The sequence below is a fragment of the Panthera tigris genome, chromosome A2 (genome assembly GCF_018350195.1).
Source record: "Panthera tigris isolate Pti1 chromosome A2, P.tigris_Pti1_mat1.1, whole genome shotgun sequence".
NCBI lineage: Eukaryota > Metazoa > Chordata > Mammalia > Carnivora > Felidae > Panthera > Panthera tigris.
In genome coordinates, this window is record NC_056661.1 from 46,222,768 (window position 1) to 46,246,431 (window position 23,664).

Here is a 23,664-nt window from a genome sequence, read left to right on the forward strand (position 1 = left end):
GAGTTAGAACCATCTGTACTTACCTCATTAGAAATTAACACCAAGACAATTAACACTGAGACAACATGAAAAATAAGCCAATCGTATGTTAACACAGTAACATATTTTTAATGAACAATAGCTATATTTTCCAAAAAAATTTTTGCAAGAGAGTGGCATTGTTTTACTTTTTTGCAAATTGATGAATATCTGGCTTAATAGAAGATAGCTGGAGTCCTGTATCTGATGTATTTCCACCTCCAGTCTCTTCTGACATCTCATGTCCTGCAGCCTCTGGAAAACTCAACCATGGTGTGAGAGATGGAGTAAAAGGCAAATGGTGCGTTGGTGTTATTATGAAAATAGTTAGGACTTTGAAGAGCCTCTGAAAGGGTCTTGGGTTGAACTCCCAGGGGTCCATGGGCGTCATGGAGAGCCACTAGCTTATAGAGTAGCCAGGTAATTTGAAACGTGGGTGGTGCCATGGAACAACTCAGAGACTGAGAACCTGAAGGCTTAGGTAGCAGGATGCAATTGATTGTTCCTAAGTCTGGATATTGAATCAGAGCTTTTTGTTTAGAAATACATGCATGGGGATACATTGAAGCTGTGTTTGCAAAACAAACACAAGAAAACAAAACAAAAAAACCCCTTCCCAGCTAAAGTGCTGAATTGCAAAGGACCCTGAAAACTTGGAAGCTAGTGGTACTTGTTTTAGGTTCATCTTTTTCAGATGAGCAAGATTATAGCAAGCATTCTAGAAGTTCTGCAGTGGGATGGGTCATTAAAAAATAATAAAGCGTGGGTTCTTCTCCATGTCTGAGAATAGTAGCTTCAAATATAACTCTCTTTATAGCTGTTACTCTAAACCCTTACTTGGTTCTCCTTGTAGCTTTTGGACTCAGATGAAGTTGTGTTCTATAATAGAAATTAGATTGGCTTAGTGCTTTATTGGTCTCAGATATTGTCACAACTGGTCTTAAAGATACCAAGGTGGAGGCTGTTAAAAATAGAAGAGATAATCCCTGCTAGCCAGCCATTTAAGAAAGGCAAATGATTACAGTCCAGGCCTCTGGGGGGTATTTTGAACTTCTCGGGTAATGTATATAAGATTGTGAAAGTTCAGGTAATTGGCTGGTAAAACACACAGGGAACTTGGACCTCAGGAGATGATTGGTGCCCTGGAGGGCTGGTGTGGCAGGGAGGTCCTTAGTTTCTGACACCAATGTGCTTGGAAGGACCTAATTTAAGGGCAGACTCTGTGGGGCTTTTCTCCTTCCCAATTACTGTTTAGCCCCAAGGCCCAAGTGGCTTCATCTTACTTAAATAAAGGAGGCTTCTTGCTTCTGTGTGTCCATAAAAATCTTCAGGTCAAAATATTTTGGTCCCTGGCTTTGGGGTCCATTACCTGGTATAAATAAAGCTTCTGACTTCCTCCTTTGCCTGTCTAGGATTAAGTGATACCTTAGGTAACTTCTTGGTTAATGAAAGTATTCTAATTTAGTCTCATTTCAGGAGTTGCTAACTTCTAAATTCTGAATTGTGTGTAGGCGAAAATTGAGTTTTTTTTTTTTTTTTTTTTTTAGAAAAAAGAATATAATGCAATTAGTTAAGTGTGTGCGGGAGAAATAGATGGGAAAAATTATAATAAGTGAGTTTTCTGGCATAGTCAAAGCTTTTAGCAAAAAGGAAAAAAAAGGAAACTCAAAACCTATCTTAATGCTTAAAATGAAACGAATATACTTCTTTTTCAGTGAGGCTATGATTTAGCCTGTCTTCACACCGAAGTGAAAGAGGTTCTAAATATTGAATTATTCCTTTGAAGATGTTTCCACCTCATCTCCTCCTTGCCTCCCACAGGGGCCTGATTTGATGTTAGAAGTGGGAATGGAGTTGAGGTCTGACTGTCTTGGGTTTGGTGAGTTTGGGGGCTGAAAAGCAACAGTACCTTGGATGACCTGTGCAAGTACTGCCCACCTCCTAGGCTTACAGAGATTGAAACATTTCTGAGACATGTTTATTCGGATGTGTTTCCAACAGTGCTGGCAAAGTAAGAAGCATATATCAAGTAGAAGAATAAGTTATAGACAGAAGTGAGTGAAGGCTTTGGAGGAAGAAAAGTGAACTTTTCCATTTCAGTCTCATTCGAAAATACAAAAATGGGTGTTTACTAAAGGCCATATATTGGGCTGAGCACTTTGTGTGGATTATTTGTTTTACCTCTCTTGGTGACCCTGAGATAGGAAGAGTCCCTCCTCCTCTTTTTTTTTTTTTTTAAATGTCTGTTTATTTTTGAGAGAGAGTGCACATGCATGCATGGGGGAGGGGCAGAGAGAGAGAAGCGGGGAGACAGAATCCCAAGCAGGCTCCACACCGTCAGTGCAGAGACTGAACTAGAACTCGAACCCATGGAACTGTGAGATCTTGACCTGAGCCGAATTCAAGAGTTGGATGCTGAACTGACTGAGCCACCCAGGCACTGCTCCTCTCTTCTTTTAATTGGTTGAGAGAGCTGAAATTCAGGAAACTTATGTCAGTTGTCTAAGCACAAGAAGATGGAATTCAGACTGAAGTGTTCTGTTTCTAGACTTTTTGGACACAGAGGGGATGGTCACTGGGGGAGGGGTACTTTCTGCCAGAGACAGAAGTTAAAATTTTGTTTCTGGCTCCCAAATGTCCTAGAAATCTGTTGAAAAGGTCTAACAGACCTCTATTCTCTACCCTTGCTCCAACAGTGTCAACTTGATTTTCTTTAGTTTTAGGAAAACAATCACCTAAAAATAGTTTAAATTCTTTTAGGTAACAGATAAGATGACATGATTACATTGGACCCAGATGTGCTTGTCATGTCCCAGGCGCTGTACAAGGGAAGGAAGAACTCAGCTCTCTTGTCCTCATGAGCTTGATAGTGTAGAGGTGAAGACAAGTAAATAAGCAAACCAGTAAATAAGCAATTTTAGGACAGTGGTAGTGCCCAGATAGGGTAATTAAAGTACCGAGTAGAGAAGAATGTCAGGCAGCAGTTACAGCGTGTCCAAAGGCACAGGGCATGTTGGGGGATCCGGGAGAATGTTCATCATGGCCAGAGGGTAAAAGGTGGGTGGGCAGTACAGCGAGACGAAGAGGCGAAGGTAGGCAAGGACCAGATCATGAGGAGTCCCAAATCTCTTTGGAATGTTTTAAGCACAGGAATGACATGGTCTGATTTACGTTTCTAAAAGATCATGCTGGAAAAAAAAAAAAAAGATTTTGCTGGCTTGTGTAGAATAGATTGAGGGGCAAAGAAGGATTCCCAGAGAGTCTTTATGGAGCCCATTTGTCAATGATCCTGGCTGAGGTTTGGGCGGGAGTAAAAGAGTTACAAAGAATTGGAGGATTCAAGAGAGAGACTAAAACTTAAAATCAGTAAGATTAGATGCTCCTACTTCATTACTTGCTAAATATTTACTCAGCACCTACCATGTGCTAGGGATTGGTGAGAGGAATAAAGTAGTATGCAAAACATCCCTCAAACCGATGTTGGCTTAAACTAGGACAGGGCGTGGGATAAGGATGAATGTATTCTAGGCCTGAGTGAAGAGCATGGGCAAAGGCCTTGTGGCAGGGATAAGGCGAGGGAAGACTAGAGGTGCTACCAGGCGTTGTGGAGGTAGATGAAGTGGGTGGGGAGGAGGAGAAACAGATTGGGGAGATAGTTGAGTTCTTTCTGGTATATTCAGGTACTGTCAGTATCCAGGAGCTGAATCCCAGTAGTTGTTGGCCTTGAGGTACAGATTGAGGAATCCTAGAAGCCCCTGGAGCCAGCGGGGGTGGGGTGGGATGACCCAGGGTGGGTGTAGAAAAGGCAAAGAACAAGATTGTGAGACCACAGATGTGGAGGACTACGACCTCTGGTTTCTGTTCCTAGGAGATCTCTGAATTTGTGTGTTTTTATTCCCACCTTTCTTTTGAGTGGAATCAAATGTACCTTTTCCTTATACATTGCTCAGGTTTCAGTGGACAAAGAACTGAAGCTGAGCCAGTGGGCAGTGTAAGGCTCCTGAGCGTCTCACAGAGGCAGTGAGCCCCCTTTCTGTGCCCTGGTCCAGCCACCCTGGGAGAATCCTATTTTAAGAGGTGCATCAGCCTGTCAGAGCAGTGCTGGGAGGTGGCGGGGTGGGGGGGCACAGTAGTTGCCTGATACATTGCACTTATTTCCTGCAGGTGTTTTGCTGACTTGTTGATGCACGTGATCTTACTGAACCTAGTTGAGGGAGCTACTCATATTATCCCCATTTTATGGATGAGGAAAGTGAGGTTTAGGAAGATGAGAGAGCTGGCCTGAAGTCCTAGAATGACGTGGTGGCAGAGCTGGAGGTGCCTGGCAATCTGACTCTGGAGCCTCAGCTCCTGTCTGCCCTTGGGTGAGGACTGCTCTGGAGACCAGGCCATGTCTGGAATCACCCAGGATGATGATGCTCTGCAACCAGAAGCAAAGTCCTAAGGAGATCAGAGGGCGTTCACATTTTGAGAGGTTTCTGAGCATTGGGGAATAGACCAGTAGCAGATTTTCTAGGAGATTTTTTTGTGCAGGGGACACAGGAATATTTCCTAACTGGGCTTTTTGAACCTGGAACCATTTCTGGAAGCATTTGAACCCTTGCCCAAACCATCTGAACCGTGAAACATTGCCAGGTGTTTAAGCAGAAGCAAGGTCATCCTTAGGAGTCATGGTAGGGGGATTCCATTATTGGGCAAGAGATGGAATTACACACTTTATAGGTTCCCTCCAACCTTTATGCCATGATTCTGTTTATTTGGAAAGACCACAATGCTTTGTGATTGGGAACTGAGCATAATTCCATAGAGTTCAGGTTATTTTTAATAGGTGAATTAGGGAGGATAATTATTTTCCCTAAAGTGAAATATATTGTCACAGATCATCCAGGAGTGCATTTGTTAGGATACCCACCTGATTTTTTATACGGGGATCCTTTGCTTTGCTGAGTTTACATTTTGAAGTCCTAGAATCTTTCAGTTCGACTTCATCTGACTAAAAAATAATAAATAGCCAGCATTGAGTGAAAGTCTACCAGTCTCTGTATCAGGTACTTTTCAGGCACTATTTCATCTGTCCCTTACCATAATCCCTTGCAGTTAAGTGTTATCCTCATTTTACAGATGAAACAAAAACAGGTTTAAGTGGGCTGGATGGCAGTGTTGAGATAATAATAATAGCTTGCACCCAGAAAGAAGATTGGAGCTCTGCACCTGACCATCCGAGCCTTTTCGAATATATCGTGGACTGACTCAAAGTTGATTAGCAAAGAGCCCTGGGTGTCGTTAGAGTGTTTCACCTATCAGGGTCTTGCGGATCAAGGTTGGCGCTGGCTGTTTTTGTATTAGGGGGTCCCCGGCCGGGAGCACTGGGTACTGCTGTGAGAAGTTGGCTGGCACAGATGGTCCAGGATCAGATAAAGAGACAGGTTCTCCCACCCTGTTATAAACAACAGGAAGTCTTCCAAAAGATTGCTCCCACGCCCATCACTCACTGGCTGACTTTCCCTCCAGGCTCCAGAGGCCTGTTCTGTTGACTTTCCTGGCCTTTGTTTTTCCTTCTCGGGTAGGGCTGATGATGGCCCCAGGACCTTTCCTCCCTCTCTCCCTTATCCTTCTCCTCTTCTTACACTTAACTAATGATAGATGAGGGGAGACCTCCAAAGCTTTCCAGCCAGACCAGTCCTTTTTGAGGGGACCTACGTCTTGAGGCCCTTAGGGAAGACTCTGTAGCGCCTTCCACTTCCCGTTTTTGGTTGTTTCTTTAAATTGGGGACCCCTGGCAGATTTCCCAGTTGAGGATCATTAACTATGGTGGACATACTGATCATTGTTTTCTGGGAAAACTGTAAAATATGGCTAAAGTTGACTTAGTTGTCTGCTTAACAAACATGGTTGGGAAGAAGGTTAATTTCCTTTTTTCTGACTTACCAAAGTGTTGTGTGGCCATGGTAGAAAAATTAGGGAACACCGAGGTAGAAGAACTAGGAAACATAATTGTACAGAACACAGAAATTCAGGTCTTCATAATCTTAATAAGGATGGCTGATGTTTTCGTCCATGTTCCAGGGGTCATTGTTGATGAGAAGCTCTGCTTAAGACTCTGATGTGACTTAAAACCCTGGCCTGGGGCATCTTCACATCTCTGGATCTTGGTTTCTCCAACAATAAAATGAGAATAATAGTTGTATCCACTTCATGTGGTGGTCGTGAGGATTCAGTAAGAGAACATGTGTAAAGCCCTTAAGCACCACCGTGAGCCTGATGATGCTTGATAAATGTTAGTCATTATTATTTGCAATGGTAGCACTGCAGAACTGTGCTAGAGAAACACTGTGTTCAGACATCTATTTCAATTATCAACTGCAGGCGATACTGAGTACATCATTCCAGAACACTGAATTATGTCTGCTTCTTTCCATTAGGGACCTGGAATCTTTCAGTAAGGTAACCAGGAGGTGAGGAAAGTTGAGAAAACAGGGGTCACACTGCTATTTACTGGCCTGATCTCCACGGGGGCCAATTTGAAGGGCAAGCCCAAAAGGACAGAGTTAGGCCCACTAGACAAGGCCTCCTTGACTGAGCACATCCCTGCTCTCCTGTATCCAGGCTTCTCCTGTGTCCTTCTGGGAGGCCAGAGTGTGAAGACACAAATTTGGTCTGGCTCAAAATTCAAACAGAACTTGATTTCCAATAATCAGTCCCAGACGTATGTTGACTTGCTGACCCCTTATGATGAGGCTTTTAAATATAAGCACATAAGGGAAATATTAAAGTCCTTAGTGTTTTCCACTTGTGCAGCTTTTTCGGGTGTTGTTTAAAACACTGGTTTGCCTTTTAGGTATAAAATAACCAGTTAGGAAGAAATAACAGACTTGATTCTGGAGAGTGGGTCTTGGCTGGCAAATTGTCCCTCTACACATGACTTGTGTGTCTTTCCACAAGGTTTACAGATGTTGGCTGTTTTTTTGGAGAATGTGTTCTCACTTGCTGTCTTTCTCAATGCATAAGTTCATGTTCAGTGAAATGTTCCTTCTCTTGCTATATCTGGGTTGTTTGGAGGGATTAGTTTTTCCTTGTAGATTCTCAAGCAGTGAACTGAGGTTATTTAACAGTTCATTTTTAGCACCTGGCACTCCTGCTAAGTAGGAGAAATGCTTCCCTAGGTTTCCTGATGATCATTGCTCCATGATTTTAACCAAAAGAAAACTTGGTGCCCAGAAGGCAATTCCAGAAGAGAATACTTTTCCACGCCATTACAAGTCTTGTGGCTTTGCAGGTGAATGATTTCTAGCTGGGGAGCTGGAGTAAAGACGTTGGAGAAGATGCTTAAGAGGCTCTGGGTTTGGAGGAGAGATTCTGGAAAGACTCGGTTTACTCCATGCATCTACACACCAGATGCCTGAGGAAGCCATGGGGTGTTAGCTGGGGTCCACACCAGCGCACTGTTTTCCTACATAACTGAGCTTGTTTTTTAAATGTCAAAATTTTTATAATTGGCTCCCACTCCTCAATATTTATGGCCCTCATGAAAGCTGTGCCTATGAGTCATGTCAATATTTTTGTTGGTGTGTGTGTATGTGGTGTGTGTGTGTGTAATGACTTCTGGGCTGTGGAGAGATTTCCTGGAACTTAAGAGTCTTTTCTAGGACTGCCCCTAACTAGCCGTTATGTATTCCTGACCAGGGTTGTTACCTGACCTGAGCCATCTTATTCTTACCTGCAGGGTTTGGACCAGGTGCTAAGATCCTTTCTCCCCAAGTGTTTGGGTGAAGGGTAAGAAGGGTAAGAAGGAAAGAAATTGAAATAGCATTTGGATGAAGTGGGTACAGTTGTTGAATTTTTAAAAGGCCACTAGAGGTTTGTGGTATTTGTTACTAGGTTTCCTTTTATTAATTTTGTTGCTTTGGTACCTCAGCGCAGGCACAGCCAGACCCAAGTTTTATACCAGGTGTTTCCTTCTGACTTCACATTGCCTGAGGCAGATTGAATATGTTAATGTTTCATAAGTCAGACTTTCCAACTCCTTAATCACTGCAGAGTTATTGGCTGACTTCCATGCAGTCTTTATATTCACTATTCATTATCGAGGGTCCTCAATTTGTAGAGTTGGATTTGGGTGTGGTTTTGTTAGAAACCAGCGTTATTGTGGTTGGAATATCTTGAAATAAATGATATATGGAAAAAAATGTTGTTGCATATGTCCTTGCTTGGCTCGTTTAATTGCCTGCCTGTCACACTCTCGTTTAAATTTGACTTTTAAGTAGGGCGCTTCGGAAAGTTGAGCCAAGCCAACTCTCAGTGACTCTTTTCCCCCCTCTGAGCATTTCTTTCCTTCTAATAACGTTGCATATTTTACTTTGTCTAGGCTTTTCGAGAAAGACATGTCTGACAAGATGTCTAGTTTCCTACATATTGGAGACATTTGTTCTTTGTACGCGGAAGGATCGACAAATGGATTTATTAGCACCTTGGGGTAAGAGTGCCTGATTTCTTGTGTTGCAGGTTTTGTTTAAGACCTCATAATGCCAGCTTAAAAACTGATTTTTCTAAGATAAGAATGTTACTATTTGACTTGGCTTTTCTAGGAGCATTTGGAATCATAATACCAAATCTCAGGTTAGCCAAGTTTACCTCTTACACAAAAGTACTGTTTTCTTGTCAGTTCTGGAAGAGCAAAATCTGATTAATTAGGACTCTTACAATTCAGAATTTACTATAATTTCCTATTCACATACAAGGGGGAATCATAAGGGGAAAAGTGTGAAGTGTATGGGATAAAATTTTAATACTATTTTATACAGACCTGAAAGAAATGCTTTTTAGCTTTCATAAAAACTCTTATTTTCTTTGTTTTTTAAAGTTTATTTATTTATTTGTGAGAGAGAGTGCGCACGCACAAACAGGGAGGGGCAGAGAGAGAGAGAGAGAGAGAGGGACAGAATCCAAAGCAGACTCCAGGCTCGAAGCTGTCAGCATAGAGCCCAAGAGGGGAGCCCAAGAGGGCTCAGACTCATGAACTGTGAGATCATGACCTGAGCCAAAGTCGGATCCTTAACCAAAGCCATCCAGGCACCACACAGTTGTATTTTCAAATGTCATTTAAGCGAAGACTAGCACTTCTTGGATGCTTATCTCTTTTCTTTGAAGTAGAACCTTTTCCTAGTTTACTTATTTATTTATTTTCTTTTTAAATTTTTAAATGTTTGTTTATTTTTGAAAGAGAGAGCATGAATAGGCTAGGGGCAGAGAGAGGGGGAGACACAGGATCTGAAACAGGCTCTGGGCTCTGCCTACAGCACAGGGGCCTGAACTCCCCAAGTGCAAAATCATGACCTGAGCAAAGTCAGACGCTTAAATGACTGAGCCACCCAGGTGCCCCTAACCTTTCCTATTTTAAATTGATGTACGCATTTGAGGGGCACCTGGGTGGCTTGGTTGGTTAAGCGTCTGACTTCAGCTCAGGTCATGATCTCACAGCTTGTGAGTTCAAGCCCTGCATTGGGCTGTGTGTTGACAGCTCAGAGCCTGGAACCTGCTTCAGATTCTTTGTCTCCCACTCTCTCTGTCCCTCCCCTGCTCGCACTCTCATCTCTCACAGATGAATAAATGCTAAAAAATTAAAAAAAAATAAATTGCTGTACGCATTTGAAAATTACATATTGCACAAAGTTCTGTAAATGAGATTTTTGTTCTTTTGTGATTTCTTCAATTTTTAGCCAACTTGTAAGAGTGTAACTACATTCCATAATGTCCTTATTGGATGATCTTCTCCCTTTTCCTCCTCCCATTGTCTGCAAGAGGAAATGAGAAGTGAAATAGCCCCAAAGGCAGAGAGAAACAGAATGGAGAATCAAGATGGTTAACTCCAGAAGACAAAGGAATGGTCTTGATTGTCTTTGTGTAGAAAGTAGTTAGGCCCCAGGGTGGAATTGTTGAATTTGGCAGGAGCTGATCTCAAATGGGGGAAGGAAAGCCAACAGCTTCTCCAAGAACCTTATTCTTATAGCAGCCAGAACCTCTCTTTTAATAACAGCTATTATTGAAAGCATGCTTGTTCTCTGGTATTTGTGCAGAATGGATATTCTCAGGCTGTCATTCAGGTCACTCTAGCCTCAAGGAACAAGTTACTTCGGATGTAGAATCTTAGTTAGCTCAGTTGGACCTTGTTGTAGAAAATGTTTGTTTTCAAAAGTCATCTTGATCACCAGATTCACTAAGTGTTTGTCAGTTCTTACTTTTCTTAACCTCTCTACACCAGAGACCCACCCTTCACAACTTCTGTTCCGTGGCTTTTGGCTAAGAGGCCTTCCTGTTTGTGCGTCTCCAATTGCCCGTTTTCTCTTCTTGGCTGAGTCCTTCCTTTTTCTGTTCCTCATGTTTGAATCTTGGATCCTCTGCTTATTTCCCAGCGATGGTAATAAATAGGAGTAACCCCTTACAGGAGTCCTATGGATGTTTATAGCACTGTGCTCCGTACTGTATATACATCTTGCCTTTAATCCCCAAACACCTCTTTAGAGTGAGCATTATTATTATTCCTCTTTATGGAGGCAAAAACCTCTGAGCTTCTGAGAGGTGAAGTCATCCGCCCAAGGTTTCACAGCTGTGAACAACCTTGACTCCAGGACCAGTGCTCGTAGCAGTTGCCTTGAGAGGGGTAGACTTTGCATTCCCTACCTTTCCTGACAATCCGTGTTGTCAGGCAGAATCGGCTCATTACCCTCCTCGCTGTCTGCCCACAGCTCTTACTCCTGTGGATGCCTTATTAAACCCCAACCCCACCTTATGCCTCATCTCTCTATGGTCCTGATTTCTTTTAATGGTGCCATTGCCCTTCCAGTCACCCAGGCTTACTTCCAGTTGATAGCTGAGCCCACTTGTGGCAGCCCCTGAAATCTTAGTGCTGCCTTTCCCTTTGTCCTCTTCTTCGAGAGCGTCCTTTCTTAGAATTTTTATGAGGTACGAGTTCTTTGCTTTATAAGAGTTTCCCTCAAGTATTATAAACAAATTAATTATAAGGTTCCTTCTCACTTTTTCTTAAAAAATTTTTTTTTTTAGTATTCATTTTTGAGACAGAGACAGAGCACAGGTGGGGAAGGGGCAGAGAGAGAAGAAGACACAGAATCTGAAGTAGGCTCTAGGCTCTGAGCTGTCATCACAGAGCCCGACGCGGGGCTGGAACCCATGAACTGTGAGATCATGATGTGAGTGGAGGTCAGACACTTAACTGACTGAGCCACCCAGGTGTCCCTCCTTTCTTTTTCTCTAATGTGAAGATGGCCCATTTTGAATTTTGGTCTCTACTACTTACCTTAGATGAGTTTTTCCTTGGTTCAAAATGGACTTGGAAAATAAAGTTTGGCCTTCTTCTTCCTTTTAATATTTGTTAACATTTATGGGGTACTAGTTGTGAATGACAGTGAATGACCACCAGTTCTTGTAGAACTTGGCATTCTAACTCCCCAGTCACATTCCATTTGTATAGATGGCAGTTATCTCCCACCTGGCTGTCTTGACTCACTGAGCTTTAGAACTTGAATCGGACCTTGGAGAGTCGGGGTGTGTGCACATGCTGTGTAGAGGTGTACTGCAGAATCACCTGAGGAACTTGTTAAAATTAGAAGTTCTTGGGTCCCATCCTGGAACACAGCTTTAGTAGGCCTGGGTATGGTAGGGGCCTGGTATCAATATATTTTATAAACAAATGGAAAGTCTGATGAACATATCCCTATTTGAGAATCCTTGAGCCCAACTCTTTGAGTTTTACAGATAAAGGAACTGAGACCGGGAGGAATCAAGTAATATAGTCACAGTCCAGCTGCTAGTAGATGGCAAAGTGCCATCTTCAATTCATTTGTCTTCTGGCTTAGCCTGGGGCCCTTTCTCCTACCCCTTGTCCTTGTTTGAGAACTTGATGAGTATTTAACCCAGCTGTACATTAAATTCCAAGACACTCCCCCAGTTCACACATTATATCAGTTCTGGTGGCATTACTGTATTTACATTCTTAGGGGCTCCAGGTGGGAGTTGGAAATGTGCACATTCTGCTCGATTTTTGCATAAAAGCTCAAGCCATTGACCACACTGTTACTCTTCTTGATGGAGAAAGGTCTTGCGTCTTAGAGTTGAGGCAAGCTGCTGGTGGGCTACTCCAGTCACTTTGATTCACCCACTTTGATGCACCGAGCGCCTTGCCTGGGCAGGAAGATGTACTAGGCTTGGGCATCTTTTGGATCGCACACATTTCTCTGCCCCCAGGGAGCTCATAGCCTCCTGCACCATTTGTGCTTCAGTCCAGTGAGGTAGGGAAGACAGGAGGAGAGTCAGGGAATGCCTGGTCCAGGACAGGCTTGGCAGGGAGACCTTCATGGAGAAGATGAGGGCTCTGAGTCAGTCTTGAAAAACGGTCCAGGAGGGGAAGTGGAATTTTGGAGGAAGCAGTGGTAAGAGTAAAGGCTGGCTAATGGTACCTTGCTTTTGGGAAAAAGAGCAGCACAGACAAATGGAAGAAACCCTGGAAATCCATAGTATATTAGCTGGGAGCAAGTTCTGTAGTCACTTGGAAATGACCAATACTAGTGTTAGGAACTTGGATAAGTCATTTAAACTTCTCACTCTCAATTTGCTCATCTGTTCAAAACACACAGTATTTTAAATAGGTTCTTCTAAAAGAATCGTGTAAGTTCGATTGGTCAGTCTGGATTTCTAAATACAGGGTCTGTATATAATTGCGGGCTGGTTATTTATAACTTTTTGTACTGTTCCCCACCTCTATTTCAATTTCCAGTAGTTCCATATGACTGTCTGCTAGCAGCTTCTCAGATGGCCTCAGGCACAGTTAGTTCCTGACTGAATTTTGTTGTCCTTTCTCTTAGAGCCCTTAGATTGGATTCTCTTCATTAGTTTGCCTTTGTGGCTCCTGTGCTAGCCTTGAGCTCCCTAAGAGCAGGGCCTGGTTCATATTTGTCCTCACACCTCAGAGCCCAGCACTGTGCCTGGCACCAAATGGGCCCCTCATCCACCATGAGTTGAATGCACTCACCCCTTGCTATCCCTCCCGACTTCAGCATTACTGCATGTTGTGCTCAAATCCATCATGGACGTGGTTAAGGGAAAAGAGCCATAGAAAATAGGAGGTTCATGTATGCATTGCAGAAGCACAACCTGGGATTGTGGATTAGGTTTAGCTCCCTGCATGGCAAACCTCTCGTGTAAACAGCTCCCTGGCAGGAGAACATGGCCATATAAGTTTTGCACAGGAGCAGCCCTGGATGTACAATTTCTGCATAGTGCTTAGGTTTTATTTTCTTAGACTTGGCCTCATAGAATGTTTATCTTTGTCTTCACAGCCTGGTTGACGATCGTTGTGTTGTACAGCCAGAAGCTGGGGACCTTAATAATCCACCCAAGAAATTCAGAGGTAAGTTGATGACCTTCCTGGAATGGGTACCCTGCTTTAATTGAAAATTCATCAAGTGTGTTGCTGTGTGTGTGTGTGTGTGTGTGTGTGTGTGTGTGTGTGTGTGTGTGTGTGTACGATTGCTTATGCAGATGTGAGTTTAATAAGCAGTTGTAGGTTAATTTGCTTACATTTTTTTTAAAAGTATGATTTCAAGTCCAAGCTTTGTGACCTTTTGAAAATGCATAAATAAGTTGAACGTCAAGATTGGAATGGCTTTTATTAGAGCCTTCATGTGTATATTGAATGCATGTTGGTCAGTGTAAATTTAGCTTAAACGTTTACATTTGTGCAAGTATGTCCCTGAACAAGATTTATCGATCTGGTCACAAGGAACATGTGTCATTGAAGCAGATCTCGCTCTGCCTTAGGGGCTCTGGTATTTCTAGATGCTTCAACCTGGAGTGAGGAGTTCTTGATTATTGCACTTATTTTTTGAAGTAAAAGACCTCCACATGACAGCCTTACTACCAGAAGCTCCCCACCACTCCTGGCTTTTCTTTTCTTTTTTTTTCTTTTCTTTTCTTTTCTTTTCTTTTCTTTTCTTTTCTTTTCTTTTCTTTTCTTTTCTTTTCTTTTCTTTTCTTTTCTTTTCTTTCTGTTTTTGAATGTTTATTTTTGAGAGAGAGAGTGCGAGCAGGGGAAGGGCAGAGAGAGACTGAGACAAAGAATCCGAAGTAGGCTCCAGGCTCTGAGCTGTCAGCATAGAACCCAATGTGGGACTTGAAGTCATAAACCACGAGATCATGACCTGAGCCTAAATTAGACACTTAACTGATTGAGCCACCCAGGTACCCCCTGGCTTTTTAAGCCTCTTACATTTGTTATTTTCCTCCCAAGGTAGTTTACTTTTATTCCAGAAGGTGTTTAAAATATAATTGGTATGTTAAGATGATAAACATTTTGTTTTTCTTTCTTGTTTTTGTGGTTTGTAGTTCTCAACTCTAGCTGCATAGAAATATCTGGGAGAGATATACAATTAAACGGATACTTAGGGCCCTGCTCCAGACCAATCAAATGAATCTTGGAAGGTTGTGGCCTGGGCACGGGCATTTTTTTAACCTTCCCAAGTGATTTCTTTACATTTATTTTGAGAGAGAGAGCACACGCGTGCACGCATGAGAGCGTGTGTGTGTGTGTGTGTGTGTGTGTGTGTGTGTGTGTGTGTGTCTGAGAGAGAGAGAGAGAGAGAGCGCGAGCACGAGCGGGGGAGGGGAAGAGACAGAGATAGAGAGACTGACTACCAAGTAGGCTCCACTGTCAGTGCAGAGTCTGATGCAGGGCTCGAACTCATGAACTGTGAGATGATGAGCTGAGATCAAGAGTCAGGTGCTTAACCGAATGAACCATCCAGGTGCCCCCACAAGTGTTTTTTTTTTTTTTTTTTTTTTTTTAAATGATGAACTGGGGTTGGGGCTCCTGGATGGGTCAGTCGCTTGAGTGTCTAACTTCAGTACAGGTCATGATCCGAAGGCTTTTGAGTTCTAGCCCCACATCAGACTCTGTGCTGACAGCTCAGCTTGGAGCCTGCTTGGATTCTGTGTGTCCCTCTCTCTCTCTCCTCCTCTCCTGCTTGTGCTCTGTTGGTCTGTCTGTCTGTCTCTCTCAAAAATAAATAAACATTAAAAAAATACTGACCTGGGGTTGAGAACCCATTGGGTCACTATTTGACTCTTGGCCTTGATCCCAAAGGGCTCAGACCTTGCCATTTTCAGGTTGCATCATTTGAGTTATGAGTTCTTATTGTTGGTAGATGTAGAAACTGTAGTGATATAGCAACTGTTTGGATAAAAGCTAAAGGACTTAGAATAAAATAGAAGGCAGACGTTCAGATGGAGAGAAGGATTTAGAGATATTTAGTGTTGAGCTGCCTCCAGTTGGCATGAGACTATCAGGAGAATGTTTTCACCTGGGAGGTTGGGGGGCAGGAGGGAAGACTATTGAAAAAAAATTGTTGGTATATGCCCCTGTGACAGGATCCTGAGGCAGCTCTGGCCTCAGTGGCCTTTTATTTTCAACCCTTCATCCATGACTTTTTCAGAACAGAATCCTGAATGTAGCAAAAATGAAAGATATGATCTAATAGTCATAAGCCAGTTACTTATAGGAATAATTCTCTACACTGAATAATAAAATATGCCTCAGTTTATCTTTTAACAGGGTCAAGCTCAGTGGACTCAGTGCCAAGTGCTGTGCTAAGGGCTCTGCTAAATTTTTAGCTCCTGGATTGGTCTGTCCGCCCTGTGAGAGGACTGAAGCCCTCTATGGTTGACGTTAAGTATCTTGTCTGGGGTCACATACCTGGGGATGGATGGAGTAGGAGTTGTAGTTCTCAACTTTGGCTGCACAGTCAGTTGTGGGACTTTGAAAAGTAATAATGTTTGAGTCCCACACTCAGGGATTCTCATTTAATTTGGCATTATTATTATTATTATTATTATTTTAAAAGCTTCCTGGGTGATTCTCCTGTGTAGCCAAGGTCAAGAACCACTGCTAATGTAGCCTAGGCTATAAACCACTGGCTTTATTACTTAAGGGTGAGCTGGTTGAAGTGTGGCTTTGCAGTTGGAGCCAAATGCAGGGAGCTCATTGCTAGTGTTAGCTCTATCCCACTCTGCACGCAGGCCGTGATAGCTGGGAAAGGAACCTTGAGAAAGATGTTAATGCCCTGTACAAATTTAACCAGTGGCTATTTGAATATAGGTTTAGAATGTTAAATAGGACCATACCCACAGGAAGTCAGAAGACATATTTGTTTTCCTGGCACTAGGGTAAAAGTGCTTGTGCTTAGATGTGTATCTGGTGGCCGATTTGAAGGGGCTGTTTGGAGATAAAAATGACAATCTGATAGAGGCCTCTTGGAAAGAACCGAACTTTGTTTATGGCCTGGCCTGGTTCTACAGGTAGTCACATGACAGCAACTTGATAAGTTGACTCCTTTTCCTCATAAATTAAAAATAAAGGTTTCTAGGTTGTGAGGTGCTTTGCACTTGTGGGAAAATCCGGTTCAAAACAAGCTTTGCTGCAGGCTTTTCAAATGTGGGTCAGGACTGCCTGAATTCCTCTTGCTGCACTGGAGGGCCCCTGCACGAAGGTGAGGGGCCCAGGCAGAGTGCCAGGAAGATCTCCTCCACCTTGGAATCTGGGCGAGGATTTAAACACTTTCCAAAGCAGCCCTTCAATTCTGGTGTAGCATTCTTTGAAAAAAGATTTTTTTTTTTCCCCTAAAATGAAGAAACAGATTTCTCTTTTGGAAGGGATTATTGCCTTTCCAAATACAAGTGCTTTTTGAAGTTGAAGCCATTTTGATGTTTAGAAATCGTGCATAGGGCATTTGGGCAATTTGGAGGCATTTCTAGTCCATTTCCTTGCCGTGCCATTACACCGTGGAGTTGAACAAACACATATGGAAAAGTGAGATGCTGGCAAGCAGCCGGATGGGATGATGGAGTCTTTATCTGAGCAATCAGCAGAGCTACATTTAGTCATTCGGATTTGTTGTTGCTTCCATTGTTTCCTTGCCAAGTTATTTCCTATATTGAGAACCATCATAACCTGTTCTTAAGTAAATGGAAACCAAAGGCCTATTTATGTAATGCTCCCTGTGGCTTCTGACTTGGGGTTTTTAATTTTGTGGGCTCCTCTTAAAGTCTGCCACTCTAGTGATTAATAGCATAGGCCCTAGGATCAGGCTTTCTGGGTTCACATCCACATTCTAATTTCTTAGCTGTGTGACCCTGGACAAAATGTTTAAGCTTGGTTTTCTGTGAAGCTTGGTTTTCTCATCTGTAAAATGGGAGATTATATGAGTCGGTACCTCAAACGGTTACCGTGAAGATTAAGTGTGTGTTTCAAATTTAGCAGCGACAGAGCCTGCCCTTGAGTTAAGGACAGAGTAAGCTTTATTTACTCCTATCTTTTCATTCCTGGTACTTCTTACAGAGGTTAGTGCTCATAAATGTTGGCAGAAGGGCATCCTATATATGAATCCTTTAATGATATGAAAATAATTATTGTTTGTCTTTTTGTGTTTAAATGCTTTTGTGAGTAGGGGTTTGCACAGGGCCCCAATGGCTTAGGTTTGAGTCCCAGGGTTCCTGTATGCAAGCTAAGTGACCTTGATAGATTAATTTTTCTAAGCTTGTTTCCTCACCTATAATATGGGGGAAGAGAATTCCTTCCCTTTAAAGGTAATAGGATCGATGATAATAAGGGTAAAGAACCAATCAGAGTACTTGGTTGATACCTAAGACCTGCTCAGTGACTGATAGCTGTTATTTTTCATAGTAGATGGAAAAGAATTAAAATCTTGATACACTTGCTTCTTCCTGATAGGTAAAAGTACATTACCAAGTATATTGCTTTTGTGGTGATTCCCTTGAATATATCTCCTGCCCGGAACTTCATCAGTAGGAAGAAAGGATTGGGTGCACATCTGTTTCACGAAAATTTCACAAGCTTCTTTGATTATCCAAAAGAATTTTGGACAATATCCCCTGTCCTCTAGGTGATGAGAAGAGCTGAGAAGTAGAATAATTCAGTTACTTTAGCCCTTTATTTAATATAGTACCATTTTAAAGTGGAAGTGTCCATGGCAAGTAAGACAGAATCTCTTTTCTTGCTGGTTTGTGTTGGCTTTGCCTGTGATCTTGAAAGAAGGAAGACAAACATTAGATTGAAACCGGCAATAGAAACTTTGTGGTTAGAGAATTCCTTTCTTGAGATGATGTTTTCCTCTTCCACCCCCACCCACCCCTTCCCCCTACTAAATATAACAGCATCTTCTCTAAAGAAAAGAAGGAAATTAACTACCATTCTTATTTTGATCCTACAATCTTTGCTGTTTTAAATGTAACCTCCAGGGGTATTGGAGGAGCAACAAGGTCTGGGGTTTTCCGGAAATAAGATAGGCATTAGTATTGAACACGCTATTTATTGTGTAATCTGCTTTTTCAGAATGGGGTAATGGTAAAGTTCTTACCCTCAAAACTTGATCTTCTCCATTCAGTTCAAGAGGCCAATCTTTTTTTTTTTTTTTTTAATGTTTATTTATTTTCGAGAGAGAGAGAGACAGACAGACAAAATGCAAGCAGGGGAGGGGCAGAGAGAGAGGGAGACACAAAATCTGAAGCAGGCTCCAGGCTCTGAGCTGTCAGCACAGAGCCCGATGAGGGGCTTGAACTGACAAACCGTGAGATCATGACCTGAGCCGAAGTTTGACGCTTAACCAACTGAATCACCCAGGTGCCCCTTGACTTAATGTGTTTTTAACTACATCCAGGACAAGTTATCTTCAGGTATATTGTATATATGCATATGTGGGATATGCAAAATATTACCTACAGCTTGATGTGAGTTCTGTCTGTATTGAGAGCGAAGGTCTGGTCTGAGCGGGTATAACCTGATTCCTGGGCATCTCCAAGTTGACTGACAGCTCTAGATTGCTCAGCAAGTGTCCTGCTTAGCAGTGAAAGCCTGGAATCACAGTCTCCGGATCATACTGGGAAGAAGTCTATGTTGCTTGGCTATGACAAGCCAGTCTTGGACCTAAAGCTTGGCCATGAATTTGAAGGTCAGGCTTGTGGCCTTGTCACATTTACTGTTGTTTTCCACAGTCCCAGTGTGCTTGCACTGTGCCAGCCCACCTGTTAGGGGAGTTGTGGACTTAGGATGTCTTGATGGAGAGAAAGTGGTTTCATATCACACGCCACCCCCCAGTGGTTTTGAAAGGGGCTTCAGATAAGAATGGCATTTTTCATGGTCGGGTTATAAGTATTTAAGTAGCAGTGACCCACTTACCTGATCATTGTTTGCCTGTGTTTAGGTGGAGGTAGGCAGTGGTTCTTAGCCCTTGTGGGAAAACTAAGACTGAAGTAAAGAGCATCATCTTATCTCAGAGCCAGTTTCCAGACCAGTATCTGCTGCCAACTGCTATGGTAACTTGAGGCAGTCATTCCCTCTCTGCAGGCCTCAGTTTTCCTATCTGTTAAGTGGAATGTAGGCGAAGTGACTTCCAAGATCTCTTTCAGCTCGGAACTTTGTGATTGGTGCCAGAAACAAGCCAGTTAACATTTCACAAGAGAGCATTGATGTTCAGGAGTCTGGTGCTGTCCAGAAGTAGGTTTTTATTTCTTTGGGATTGCAGATATCCTTTGATAAGATACGACAAAAGGATGGAAACAGCCAGGCCTTACTCTAAGGCCAGATGGGGACACAGCCCGGTCTTGGGTCACAAAGGTCTCTGGACTAGGGTGACCATAACAAACTCACTGGCTTAGCTTTCTTTCAAACCACCCTCCTTTGCTGCACGTTGCCTTAATTGTTGCTAGGCAACATTTTTTTTTTTTCTTTTGGAAAAGCATTGAAGGAATGAACCCATATCTTAGTTTTAAATACCCACATGCAAAGGGGAAGGCCTAACTTAAAATTTGTTTGTTCTTTTGATTCTAATCCAGGATGGGCCTCTCACAGTGGGGGTAAAGGACTTAGTTTCTGCCTGTCTTGTAAAATAAGGCAGAAAAACCCGTCTACTTGAGGTGCTTGTCAGGTATATATGCTTTGAGGCATTTTGAAGGTTTTGGGTGTGCATGCGCCTGCGTGCAGCTGCTTTATAGGAAAGTCGCTTTTGTGTTCACAAAATCAATTCAAATTTAATAAAAAGATTAGTAGGTTTTTTATAATCTTCATTTCAGATTTACCAGCTTATCTCAATCTTGCACCAACAGACTCCATTCAAAGGGAACAACACTGTAATTTAAATCCATTCCCCAGGCAACATAGAATGCTCACAGTGTGTCACACATTCACTGGGATGATGCCTGCTGCTTGATTATGCTGGAGTCCCACACACTGCTGCATGTGTCCCTCACTGGATTTCTGCCTACTTGCTCAAAGCTTTGAGCTGCTTGTCTGAAGGCTCTGGGGCATCCTGCACATGGGCACAAGAGAGCTTGTGCTTACTCTGATGCCCTGGATTGCTTCCTTTGTGACTATCTGAGTGACGCATGGAAATTAGACCTCAGACCCCTGTTTTTATATTCGTTTACACGTAATAATTGATTTACTAATGGAGAACAGCTTTCAGCTCCAATGCAGAAAACACTTGCATTGCAATGGGAATGTTGACCTTGTCATGTAATTCAGTCTCAATATTGCTGTTGTGGCTTCCTCCATTGAGGGCAAAATTGATTGGGACAGCAAGCAAGTGTAATGGGGTCATATTGTCACGCTGTTACATGGTTTTCCTGAAAGTACAACATAGTGGTTGATGAAAGACTTTTTCTTAAGGGAAAGGCTTTTATTATCCTGTCTTCAGAGCATTGATGAAGATATGTGGTGAATCACTTGAGCTTAAGATAACTCATTTTTCTTTCTTTCTTTCTTTCTTTTTTCTTTCTTTTTTTTGACAGATATGGAAATTAGATTTAGGAAAACTCCTGGGGTCAAAGAAAAATTCTGTATCAAAATTGGTATTGGGACACAGTCTGGGTTTCCACACACACTATCTTTTAGGCTGCTGTGTTTGGGCCATAGATTTAAGAAGCATTTTTTTCCCCATTACCTTCTATATTTAATGGTATTGTCTTTTCTGTAAATAAGAGTGAATAGCTTGTATAGTGCATATGTACATTAAGTAGCTCAACCTGTTTAATTTATATACCTACCTTTATATGCATTAATCTGTTTGACCCTCGTAATAACGTCATAAGGCAGCTATAGGTAACCTTCTACAGGTGAGGGAGCTGAAGCACAATGTGTTGAATGTCTGGTCCAGGATTAGCTAGGTAGAAGTTCGCATACCCAGGCTTTGAACCCAGACAATCTGATATCAGAAACCCCCCTAATACCTACCGTAAACTGCTCTTAGAAGGGAACCAGTCTTTGGGGCACCTGGGTGGCTCAGTCAGTTAAGTGTCCGACTTGGGCTTAGGTCATGATCTCACAGTTCCTGGGTTCGGGCCCCACATCGGGCTCTGTGCTGACAGCTCAGAACCTGGAGCCTGCTTCAGATTCTGTGTCTCCCTCTCTCTGCCCCCCCCCCCCCAAGGTGTCCGCTCTCTCGTGCGCTCTCTCTCTCTCTCTCTCTCAAAAATAAATAAAATGTAAGGAAAAAAAATTTAGAAGGGGACCAGTCTTCAAATATTCCTTCACTAAATTGCTGGTTTCTTGCTCAGGTTCCTCCTCTATTACCCCAAAATAAGTCCTTCTGAGATGAGCTGACAGGAACAAATGTCTACATACTAGAGGTACTAGCTACCTGCCTGCTTAACAACCTGGACTATAATATTTATCACAGCTGTTTTCTATTTTTGTTTCCATAGCTAGATTTTGGAGCACCTGGAGGGACCACATCTTACCCTGCACTTCTGGCCCAGTGCCTGGTGTAATGTCGGTCCTTAGTTCAAAGCTTGTTGGGAAAGAATTCATGTTTTTTCCTGAAAAGGTTTTCACTTTTCCCATTGCTACCAGTGTTTCTGCTAGTGACATTTTAGGTCAACAAGTGATTTTTTTTTTTTTTTTACAGGGATGCCTTATACTGTTTTATCACCTCTCTCCACATTACCTGAGTCTGGTCTTCTGAAAAGATTTTTTTTTATAGTTGACTTGTCTTCTGGAGTAGTGGACTGGCCTTACCTTCTGAGCGTACTTCCTCTTTGACCCCCAGTGTTTGATCTCTTTTCTCTCTCTGATGCCTATGGTTTTGAGATTCCTTGCCTTCACTAAATTCATGATCAAGAAAAAGATGTGGTTAAAGATCTTCCTCTTTTGTGCCTGGCCTCTTGGTAGGCTCATGGCCTACTTTTCTTCTTGACTGTTGAAACACCCCTGTGGTGTGGTAGGTGGTATTTATCCCCATTTTACAGTTGGGCACCCCAAGCCCAGAAAGGATCTGTAATCAAGCTAGACTCAGGATTTGAACCCACGTCTGGAGGGCTAGAAAGTCTCCACTGAACCACTCCAGTGAATAGATCTGTGCTGCTCAGGAAACATTTAGGGCCTCTTATCAAGTCCTGGGTTCCACATTTAAGAGGCATATTGCTCAGTGGGAATAAATCTCAAGGAGGAGTAACTAGGAGGAAGGGTCGCAAAATGATTGCATTCATGTTGCCCAATGAGTAGTGGAGGAAACTTAAGACATTTTAGACCAGCTTAAGAATTTCTCACCTAAGCTCCTACAATGACCTCCTTGCTTGTTGCTGCGTTTCCCTCTTTGCCTGTTTTGAATGTGGGGGCCCCCCACTCTGATGCAGTGTTGCCTGCAGCCAGAGGAATCTGTGCAAATCTGATGGTGTCATTGGCTGCGTGGAGCCCTGGGTTGTTCCCTAGTTGTGCTTAGGATATACAACGTACTTCCAGGGTTCACAGGGCCCTGCATGAGTCACTCTGCTTACCTCTCAGCCTCATCTGCAGTCCCACGCCACGTCCTGTGCTCCCGCCAAACTGATTTATTTCTTCCTGGCAGTCACTGTGCTTGCTCTACCCTCTGGGCCTTTGCATGCCCTTTTTCTTCTCGCTGAAATGATCTCCCCATCTGTGTCCTTCCTGTTGGGTTCCCCAGTCCCCCTAATGCCCACCTGTCCTTCAGACCTCATACATTCCCTCTGAAGTATCTTCACTGGCTTCTTGTGTGCACTAAAGCTGCTCCTCCTTTTCAAAGACTCTGAAGGCAGACTTCTTGGGTTTGACTCTCACCTCTGCGTTTTGCTGATCATGTCCCCTTGGACCCATTACGTACCCTCTCAGTACCTCTGTTTCCTCATCTTGAAAATGGGGCTATGATTTTATGTGTCTCCTAGTGTATTGGGGAGGATCAAAGGAGCCAGTCCATGTTAAGTACTTAAAGGAGCAGCTGGCCTCTATTACATGCTATAAAACTCTTTGCTGTTATTGCTGGTTTATGACTTCACTCCTACCCAACTCTATCTTAACTGAGGTTAGAAATGAGGCCTGTCTCCCCTAAGGTTTTGCACAGGTCCTGGCCTATAGTAGGCTCTTAGATATTTGTAGAATAAATGAAAAGAGCCCTCTAAGGCACTGCTTCTGAAACTTGAATGTGTATAGAATCCACCAGGGGATCTTGTTAAAAATGCAGATTCTGATTGTGTAGGTCTGGGGTGAGGCCTGAGATTGTACCATTTCTGAGTGGCTGCCATTCTCTTGCAAGGCTCTAAGGACCAGTTGTCAAT

At 42.8% G+C, this 23,664-nt stretch overlaps 1 protein-coding gene across 2 annotated transcripts in view; it reads left to right on the plus strand.

Annotated features, from left to right (window-relative positions):
• Positions 1-23,664, plus strand: part of ITPR1 (inositol 1,4,5-trisphosphate receptor type 1) — a 326,172-nt gene that overhangs the window by 14,147 nt on the left and 288,361 nt on the right. For both annotated transcript variants that reach the window (XM_007076615.3, XM_015535056.2), the window contains exons 3-4: positions 8,384-8,491; positions 13,368-13,438. In XM_007076615.3, coding sequence (XP_007076677.1) covers positions 8,400-8,491; positions 13,368-13,438 — 163 coding nt within the window. In that variant the 5' untranslated portion in view covers positions 8,384-8,399. The remainder of the gene's footprint in view (positions 1-8,383; positions 8,492-13,367; positions 13,439-23,664) is intronic.